Source organism: Nannospalax galili, unplaced genomic scaffold, assembly GCF_000622305.1.
Source record: "Nannospalax galili isolate Female #2095 unplaced genomic scaffold, S.galili_v1.0 scaffold1437, whole genome shotgun sequence".
NCBI classification, from domain to species: domain Eukaryota; kingdom Metazoa; phylum Chordata; class Mammalia; order Rodentia; family Spalacidae; genus Nannospalax; species Nannospalax galili.
This window is the reverse complement of record NW_008341050.1, coordinates 657,843-667,989: the sequence shown is the minus strand read 5'-3', so window position 1 is coordinate 667,989 and position 10,147 is coordinate 657,843. Positions and strand designations below refer to the sequence as shown.

General features: G+C 41.0%; 1 protein-coding gene across 11 annotated transcripts in view; it reads left to right on the top strand.

The window, feature by feature from the left end:
- The window catches only part of Fam149b1 (family with sequence similarity 149 member B1), a 57,110-nt gene that overhangs the window by 11,945 nt on the left and 35,018 nt on the right, over positions 1 to 10,147 (top strand). For 10 of the 11 annotated variants that reach the window (XM_029565133.1, XM_029565134.1, XM_029565132.1 and 7 more), the window contains one exon: positions 6,108 to 6,275. In XM_029565133.1, the coding sequence (XP_029420993.1) occupies positions 6,108 to 6,275 (168 nt within the window). The remainder of the gene's footprint in view (positions 1 to 6,107; positions 6,276 to 10,147) is intronic. The other variant, XM_029565129.1, reaches the window with a different exon arrangement.

The window sequence follows — 10,147 nt, the reverse complement described above, 5'->3', positions numbered from 1 at the left end:
TAAATATCAATGGACTGAACTCCCCAGTCAAAAGACACAGGCTAAGCAAATGGATTAAGAAACAAAATCCATCTCTTTGCTGTCTGCATGAAACCCATCTCACCTTCAAGGACAGGCACTACCTTAAGGTAAAAGGGTGGAAAAGAATATTCCAAGCAAATGGCACTAAGAAACAAGCAGGGGTTGCAATTCTAGTATCTGAAACAATAGACTTCAAAGTAAAGAAGAGATAAAGAGGGTCATTTCATTCTGATCAAAGGAATAGCTAACCAAGAAGCTATTACAATCCTTAACATATATGCACCAAATTCTGGTGCACCCAATTTCATAAAATCACTACAGGACTTTAAGACACAGATTAACCTCAACTCAGTAATAGTAGGGGACTTCAATACCCCACTGTCTCCTTTAGACAGGTCAACTGGACAAAGAATAAACAGATGTCTGAATTAAATGATACCATAGATCAAATGGACCTAACACATCTTTCAATTATTCCACCCAAACACCAAAGAATACACTTTCTACTCAGCACCTCATGGAACTTTTTGAAAGATTGACCACATACTGGGCCACAAAACAGACCTCAACAAATACAAAAATATTGAAATAATTCCATGCATTCTATCAGACCACAAAGCAATAAGGTTCAAAATCAACACTGGACAAAGCTCTAGTCACTACACGAACTCGTAGTGATTGAACAACACACTCCTAAACAATGAGTGGGTCAAAGGAGAAATTAAGAAAGAAATAAAAGAATTCCTGGAATTCAATAAAAAAAGACAACACAACACAACCTCTGGGACACATTAAAAGCAGTCCTAATAGTGAAGTTTATAGCTCTAAGTGCCTACATTACAAAATTGGAAGGAGCCCAAATAAATGACCTAACACTGCAACTCAAGGCACTGGAAAGGCAAGAACAAATTAAACCTAAACCCAGCAGAAGAGAAGAAATAACAAAAAATCAGAGCAGAAATTAATGAAATAGAAACAAGAAAACAATACAAAGAATCAATCTAAGATCTGGGTCTTTGAAAAGCTAAACAAGATAGACAGACCCTTAGCCCAGTTAAAGCAAAAATAGGCAGATTCCTGTGTGAAAACAGAAGCTGGGCATGGTGGCTCACACCTTTAATCCCAGCGTTCAGGGTATAGAAGCAGGTGGATCTCTGTGAGATGGAGGCCAGCATGGTCTCTACATAGTGAGTTCCAGGCTAACTCAGGCTACAGGGAGACCCTGTCTCTAAAAAAACAAAAAAAGAAAGAATGTGTAGGAGACATTATTTGCAAGTCATTTGTCTAATAAGGGGTTAATATCTGGAATATATAAGGAATTTCTACAACTCAACAACAAAAACAGCCCAACTGAAAAGGGACAGAGGATTTAAAATAGACAGGTCTCTAGCTGGCTGTGGGGGCACATGCCTTTAATCCCATCAGAGGCAGAGGCCAGTGGATCTCTATGAGATCAAGGCCAGCCTGGTCTACATAGCAATTTCCGGGTCAGCTGGGGAGACCCTGTCTCACAAAAAAAAAAAAAAACCAGTTCTCTAAACGTTAACAGCCATCATGTATATGAAAAGATGCTCAGCATTACTGTAGAGAGAAATACAGAAAAAAACAGGCAGTGTCACAGTTCAGTTCATAGGAAGGCTGCTACCAAAGAAATAGAAAATATGTGTTGATAAGGATACAGAGAAATTGCAAACCTTGATTCATTGTTGGTAGGAATATAAATGGTATAGCCATTATAGAAAATGATATGGGGGACTGGAGAGATGGCTCAGTGGTTAAGAGCACCAACTGCTCTTGCACAGGACCCGGGTTCGATTCCCAGCACCTACATGATGGCTACAAACCATCTTTAACTTCAGTTCCAGGGCATTGCACGAAACGGGTGCACTCACATACATGCAGGCAATACACTTATACACGTAAAATAAAAATAATATATATTTTTTTTTTGTCTTTTTGAGACAGGGTCTCCTTATAGTCCCAGCTGTCCTGGATCTCACTATGTAGACCAGGCTTGCCTCGAACTCACAAAGATCCACCTGTCTCTGCCTCCCAAGTGCTGGGATAAAAGGTGTGCTCCACCATGCCCGACCATGGTAATTTCTTATAAGACTAAATATACTTTTTTTTATTTTTTGAGACAAGGTCTCCCTGTAGCCCCAACTAGCCTGGAGCTCACTATGCAGACCAATCTGGTCTTGAACTCACAGAAATCCACCTGCCTCTGTCTCCTGACTGCTGGGATTAAAGGTGCTCTAAATATACTCTTATGTGATCCAACAACTCTGTTCCTTGTTGTTTTGCAGGCAATACACTCATACACATAAAATAAAAATAAAATATTAAAAAAAGAAAAGAAAATTATATGGAATAGAATTACCATATGAATCAGCAACCCCTTTTGGGTATATATCCAAAACTGAGGACCGGTGAGATGGCTCACTGGTTAAGAGCACTGACTATTGTTGAGGACCTGGGTTTGGTTCCCAGCACCCACAGGGCAGCCAACAATTGTTCACAAGGTGCACTTACATATGTGAAGGGGTTGGAAAGATGGCTCAGTGGTTAAGAGCACTGGCTGCTCTTGCAGAGTACCTGGGTTCAGTTCCCAGCACCCACATGGTGACCAACAACTACTAATTCCAGTAACAGGGGATCCAACGCCTTCTTTTGACCTCCATGAGCATTGTACAACACGGGTGCACTTACATGCAGGCAATAAACTCATACACATAAAATAAAAATAATAAGTAAAAAAAATTTTTTTTGGTCTTTTTTTGAGACAGTGTCTCCCTATAGCCCCAGATGGCCTCAAACTCACTGAGATCAACCTGCCTCTGCTGGGATTAATTGTGTGGCCCAAATAAGATATTTTTCTAAAAACCATACATGAAGGCAAAACACAGAATAAAAATAAATTTTTAAAACATGAAGGTCTCACATATATTTGCATATCCATGTTCATTGTGTCATCAGAATAGCCAAGAACTCCCAGCAACCCAAGTATTTGTTCACAGATGCATGTCTTTTATTTATCCGTTCTCCTGGAACTCACTATGTAGACCAGGCTAGCCTCGAACTCACAAAGATCTGCCTGCCTCTGCCTCCCAAGTGCTGGGATTAAAGGCATGCACCACCATGCCCAGCCATGAATGTATTTCTTAAAATATGGTATATACATGCAATGTCATATTATATAGCCTTAAAAAGGAAACTCACAGGCTGGAGAGATGACTCAGTGGTTAAGAGCACTTGCTGCCCTTGCAGAGGACCCAGGTTCAATTCCCTGCAACCACATGGCAGCTAACAATGGTCCTAACTCTAGTTCCAGGGGATTCATTGCCCTCTTCTGACCTCCAAGGGCACTGCACAACATGGGTGCACTTACATGCAGGCAGTACACTCCTACACATAAAATATACTAAATAAAAATTATTTTTTAAAAAAGGAAAACCTCTAGCCAGGTGTGGTGGCACACGCCTGTAGTCCCAGCACTTGGGAGGCAGAGGCAGGCAGATCTCTGTGAGTTCAAGGCCATCCTGGTCTACATTGTGAGTTCCAGGCCAGCTGGGGCCACAGGGAGACTGTTTCAAAAAGACAAAAAAAAAAAAGAAAGAAAGAAAACCTCAAAGACATGCAAAGTGAAATAAGCAGTTACAAAAGAAAACACCAGGAGCTAGAGAGAGGGCTCAGTGGTAAAACGCACTGGCTACTCTTGCAGAAGACCCAGGTTTGATTCCTAGCACCCACATGGCAGCTAACAACCAGTTCCGGGAGATATGATGCCCTCTTCTGGCCTCCTTAGGCATTGTATTCACATACATGCAGTCAGAGCACTCATAAAGTAAAACAAATTAATTTTTAAAAATTTTACAAAAAAGGAAACACTATATTTGCAGTCACATGAAGGACTTGAAGTTGCCACATGGTAGTAGAAAGCAGAGGAATGGCTTTCAAGGTTTAAACGAGGATCCAGCCCAGTCATTTTCCATGTCTGAGGGAAAAGGATAAAGTAACAAGGATTATTTTCTCTCATAAGAAATAGATGTGAGGGGCTGGTGAGATGGCTCAGCGGTTAAGAGCACCAACAGTTCTTGAAGAGGACCTGGGTTCGATTCCCAGCACCCACATGGTGGCTACAAACCATCCTTAACTCCAGTTCCAGGGGAATCTGAAACCCTCTTCTGACCTCCACGGCACTGCACGACATGGGTGCACTCACATACAGTGTATTGCAGGCAATACACTCATACACATAAAATAAAAATAATAAAATATTTTTTTTTAAAGGGTCTCTCTGTGTAGCCCAGCCTAGCCTCAAACTCATGATTTTCCTGCCTCAGCTTCGTAAATGCTGAGATTACAGGCATGTACTACCTTTCCCAGCTAATGACTTTAGTGACCAGTAATGAGCCCGTTTAGATGTGCAGATCCTCCAATGGCCTCTCAATCCTGACTGTCCTCATGGCTCCCCTGCTGTTCGTTCTCCTGTCAGCTCTTGTTCCCTCTTTTGTAGTAGCCAAGCCACATTATCCTTTTCGTTGCCACCATCAAGATGACATTCCAATGCAAGGCTCTTGTCATTCTTCCTCTTTTGTGGCAGGTGAAGGGTGTTTAGCTCTTTATTTATTCATTTATTTTTTTGTTATTTTATTTATTTATTTTTTGGTATTTTTGAGACAGGGTCTCCCTATAGCCCCAGCTGGCCTGTAGACCAGGCTAGCCTCAAACTCACAGATATCCACCTGTCTCCGCCTCCTGAGTGCTGGGATTAAAGGCATGCACCACCACACCTGGCTGTGTTTGGCTTTTTTGAGACAGAGTTTTACCATGTATCCCAGGCTGGCCTTGGCCTAACTCATCTGTTTCAGTCTCCTGAGTCCAAGACTCTAGGCATGTATCATGCCCAGCAATCATTCTGCTTATCTAAAACTTTGATTACTCTCCATTGCTGTCTGTTATCCAAGGTGAAACAAAATACTTCAGAGTTTGGCCTTACCAAATTAAGTCATTTCCTTTGAACCTTGTACTCTATTTAATAACTTAAATGAGAAGTTTATTTTTATGTAAAAGAAATCTAGAGAAAAGCAATCTGAAGATAGTATGGAGGTTACATATTTTAAAAATTACAAAGAAGGCTGGGTGTGGTGGCGCACACCTTTAATCCCAGCACTCTTGAGGCAGAGGCAGGCGGATCTCTGTGAGTTCAAGGCCAGCCTGGTCTACATGGTGAGTTCCAGGACAGCTGAAGCTACAGGGAGACCCTGTCTCAAAAAGACAAAAAAATAAAATAAATTAAAACATGCTTAAGGCACAAAAAAGAATGAAGCAAAGCATTAATTAATATTTAATATTTGGTTAAAATAAAAATATTTTTTTAAATGCATTGTCCATATTTGATTGACTTTCTCCAAGAAAACCTGCTGAAAAGAATGAGTTAGCATATGGTCTATGTATGAAGAGAAATTTAAATATTAAGATACTTGCCCCTTAAGGAACATGCATTTTGGATAATGATGGGGCTATTGAAATAAGCATATAATTAGGGGGCACCTAGAAAGATGAGTCAGTGGTTAGGAGTGCTTGCTGGTCTTCCATAGGACCCAAGTTTGGTTTCCAGCACCCACATCAGGCAGTTCACAATTGCCTGTAATTCCAGCTCCAAGGGATCTGACACCCTCTTCTGACTTCTGTGGGTACCCACAATGTGTGGCATACATTCACACAACACAGATACACATATAAATTAAAATTTTTAAGAGATAGAATTATGAACATAAATATTCTTAGTTTTTAAAAACTGGTTTTTATAGGTATAGCTGTTTCTGGAACTCTTAAAAGACAGCAAGGCATAATTAGATAGTGCACAGTGCTCTGAAGTAGAATAGGACTGAGAAATAAGATGAGGATGTAGCTCAGTGATGCTTTCCTAGCGTGAGGAAGGTACTGGAAAAAAAAAGTATTCAAGAAAAGTATTCAGAAAAGTATTGCCAGGACAAGGCGGGTGTGAGCCAAAAGTCATGTTGCTTGTTACATAACTTTATATTGATATGCAATTAATACTGCCCCTTCATTCCCTCTCTGAGACTTGGTATTAGGGGAAAGAAGTTACATTTTCCATCTTCTTATGCTCATAAAGCATCTTCCACTATCAAATCTCCTGGCTTGTCTGCTATGGAAGGAGACGAGGCAGACCGTATAATCTTCTCAGAAGGAATCGTAGAGGAATACCTAGCGTTCGAGCACACAGATATGTAAGTATTGTTTTTCAAGCTTTTCACTGTCCTATTTTGTGTGTCAAAATCTACTTTTTCAAACTTCTTTTTTCATCGGTGGTTGTGATCATAGGTGCCTCTTCCACATGCTTGGCTTCCCTAGGCACCTTCTTTCTTCACCTTTTGCCTCTTCCTGAGATCAGAGATTTTTGCAAAGTTAACCTTTTTTCTCTACAGAATTTGTTCTTATGCTTTTATACATTATCACCCGTGGAAACTCCACAACTTTTTCAAAGAGCAATTGAAGCAGTGTAAACTGTTTATATACTTTTAACAGATACAGTTTATATAAAACTGTCACGTATGATACAGACTTTATAATAGCGATGCTCTTTTATGTGCATTTGTATCCTACAGTAGTCCTATGACATAGATACCACCTTCTCAGTGGGACAGTGAAATCAGAGTGGTTAAGAGATTGTCTTAGGTAAAGTTAAAACCAAAACCTGTTCAGATTCTAAATCCAATGTTCTTGTCATATTCCATGCTACTGTTCTGAAACTTAGAGCTATTCTTCTAAGCCTTTAAAAGTTCCAGAATTTCTGGGAATATAACTCAGTTGGTAGGATGTTTCCCTAGTATGCGCAAGGCCCTGAGTTGAGTCCCCAGCACTGCATAAACTGCAAATGATGGTACATGCCTGTATCCAGTGCTCAGGAGGTGGTGATCTCAGGATCATCCTCAGCCACATAGCAATTTCAAGGCCAGCCCAGGCCATGAGACTCTGTCTCAAAAATAAACAGGACTTGTGAGATGGCTTTATGGATAAAGGCTGACACCCTGAGTTTGGATCCCTGGAACCCACATAAAAGCTAAGTGTAGTAGCATAGGTGTGTAATCCCAGCATTCCTGTGGAGAGATGGGAGGCAGGGACAAAATAATCTGAAGTCCTTGGGCCAGTGAGCATGGTATATTGTAGTAATTAGCAACAAGAGAAACCTGTCTCAAACCAAGTGGAAGGGGAGGACTGTTCTCTAACCTCCCCATGCACTCCACGGCATGGGTGCACACACATACCCCTTGTACACACACACAAAACCAATGAACTAATTGGAAATACCTCCTTGTTTAAAAAAAAAAAAAAAAAAGCTCCAGAACTGATAGCTACAAGAACACATGTGGAAGTAGGAGTTTCATTTTAGGCTGGTGGTCAGTCTAGTTCTTATTGTGCACACAGTCCTGCAGCCAGCAAACATACACAGGTAGCTGTATGTAACACCCTGAGCTAGCTCAAGGTGTAAGAAGATCCTGAATGGTTCTTAAGATTTTCTAGAGACTCCTTTCCCGGTCTTCATCAGCTTGATTCTGTCTTTTGTTTTTTTGTCTCAAATCAAATGTCTTCTCCTTTGGTTTAAGGTTATGAAAAATGAAGTTGACTGACCAAATTTCATATGTGATGCAAATAGGTGTTCCTAAGCATCCCTTTCCCTTTTTCTGGTAATAAACCCAAATGAATTTTTAGATAATATGGACAAGATTTTTAAAAAGGCAACTTTTCCTGCTAGCGATACTGCCATAATAACTTGTAAAGTTGTAATGTGGAGCGTGAGGCACAGAGGACTGCCCATAGTGATGGTCCAATTATGAGTTCTTTTTTAGCCAACGGTCAGAGAGGGGGCTAATGCCCAAAAGAACTCTCCCTCTCCACCCAGAAGAGAAGCAGGGCAGGGTTTACAAAGCTTTAAACCATGCAGGATGTGGTGGTGCACACCTTTGAACCCAGGAAGAGGCAGGCAATCTCTAGGAAATGGAGGCCAGCCTGGTCTACATAGTAAGTTCCAGGTGGGCTGGGACTAGCAAGACCCTGTCAAAACAAAAAACAAAATAACAACAAAAAAAAACCAATAAAACTTAAAACCACAATTACATCATGCCAGGGGCAAAGCCAATAACCATAGTTACAGTAGATCAGCATATAGTTACACCAGATCAGGGGCAGGTCGGTTAGGAAAAATAAGTTTCCTAGAATTGCAGAAACATGGACTCCATGGAGATGTTGGGAAAGGATGTGCTACCTGGCTATTTGTACATTTTCCAGTATTGTATAAACAATGTACCCCCTGAATCTACAGATGCATGCAGCCTTCATGGCTGACTGGTTCTGCTTGGCTGACTGCAGTTAGTTCAGGGGCAGGGCTAGGCAGAAACACAGGGTGAAGCAAAAATCACCTAGAACAAAATGGAGTCAGCTTTGCCATTTCAAAGTGACATAGTAGTTGGCCTTTTTAAAAATGTTTCTGAGGGGCTGGAGAGAGAGCTCAGCAGTTAAGAACAGTGACTGTTCTTGCAGAAGACCCAGGTTCGAATCCCACCACCCACATGGCAGCTAACAACTATCCATACCTCCAGTTCCAGGGAATCCAACAACCTCTTCTGTTTCCCGTGGGCATTGCATGACACGGGTGCACTTACCTACATGCAGGTAACACACATAAAATAAAAATAAATAAAAATTTTTAAAAAATGTTTCTGTGGCTTGGCAGTTAGGAGCACTGACTGCTCTTACAGAGGACCTGGGTTCAATATCCAGCACCCACATGGTGTCTAACAACTGTCCTTAACTCCAGTTCCAGGAGATCCAATGCCGTCTTCTGACCTCTGAGGGCATTGTACATCATGGGTGCACTTACACACCACATGCAGGAAATACACTGCACATAAAATAAAAATAAGAGGGCTGGGCGTGGTGGCACATGCCTTTAATCCCAGCACTTGGGAGGCAGAGGCAGGTGGATCTCTGTGAGTTCAAGGCCAGCCTGGTGTACATAGTGAGTTCCAGGACAGCTGGGGCTACAGGGAGACCCTGTCTCAAAAAGACCAAAAAAATAAATAAATAAAAAAAAATAAAAACAATAAATAAAATATTTTAAGGGGCTAGAGAGATGCCTCAGTGGTTAAATGCCCTAGCTGTTCTTGCAGAGGACCCAGGTTCGAATTCCAGCTCCCACACGGTGGCTTAGAACCATTCATAACTCCAGTTCCAGGGGATCCAACACCCTCTTCTGCATGACACAGGTGCACTTATTCAAATGCAGGCATAACACTCATACACATAAAATAAAAATAAATAAACAAAAATTTTAAAAGTTTTTGACTAAAGCTGGGCCTAGTGGCACAGGCTTATAACTATAGCTATTCAGTGGCTGAGGTAGTACAGTCACAAGTTCAAAGCCAGCCTGGGCTACAAAGTGAGATCAGGCTAGCCTATACAATTTGGTGAGACTGCCTCAAAATAAAAAGTAAAAAGAAGACTAGAGCTATAAATCAGTGGTAGGGTGCTTGCCCAGCATGCATGAGACCCTGTACTGTAAAAACAGAATGTTCCTAACTAAAAATATTGAAAGTCACAAAATAACTGAAAATGCCTGAAGGCAGTCAGTATGGGTATCACTTAAGCAAGCAACTTTGGTATGCAGGGAAAAACCATCTGGGGGAAAAAATAATATAACTTCCTACAAAAATTAAAATTAAATTTTACCTGTGAAAATTTACATGTGACAGATTAAGTCATGTACTGTTAGAATGAGAAAAATATTTTAAGCATATGAAATTCAACCTCATTACATTAGAAATTAAAATTAAAACTATAGTAAGAGCTGGGCGTGGTGGCACACACCTTTAATCCCAGCACTCAGGAGGAGGCAGGTGGATCTCTGTAAGATGGAGGCTAGCCTGGTCTACATAGCAAGTTCCAGGTCAGCTGGAGTTATAGGGTGACCCCATCTCAAAAAGACCAAATAAATAAATAAAAATAAAGTGGGGTTCTAAGCACTATACTTGAAGTCTAGGGCAACAATACATCTTATCACTGGGGGACTCCACTCTTAGCTGACCTCACCTTTCCTCAGAGG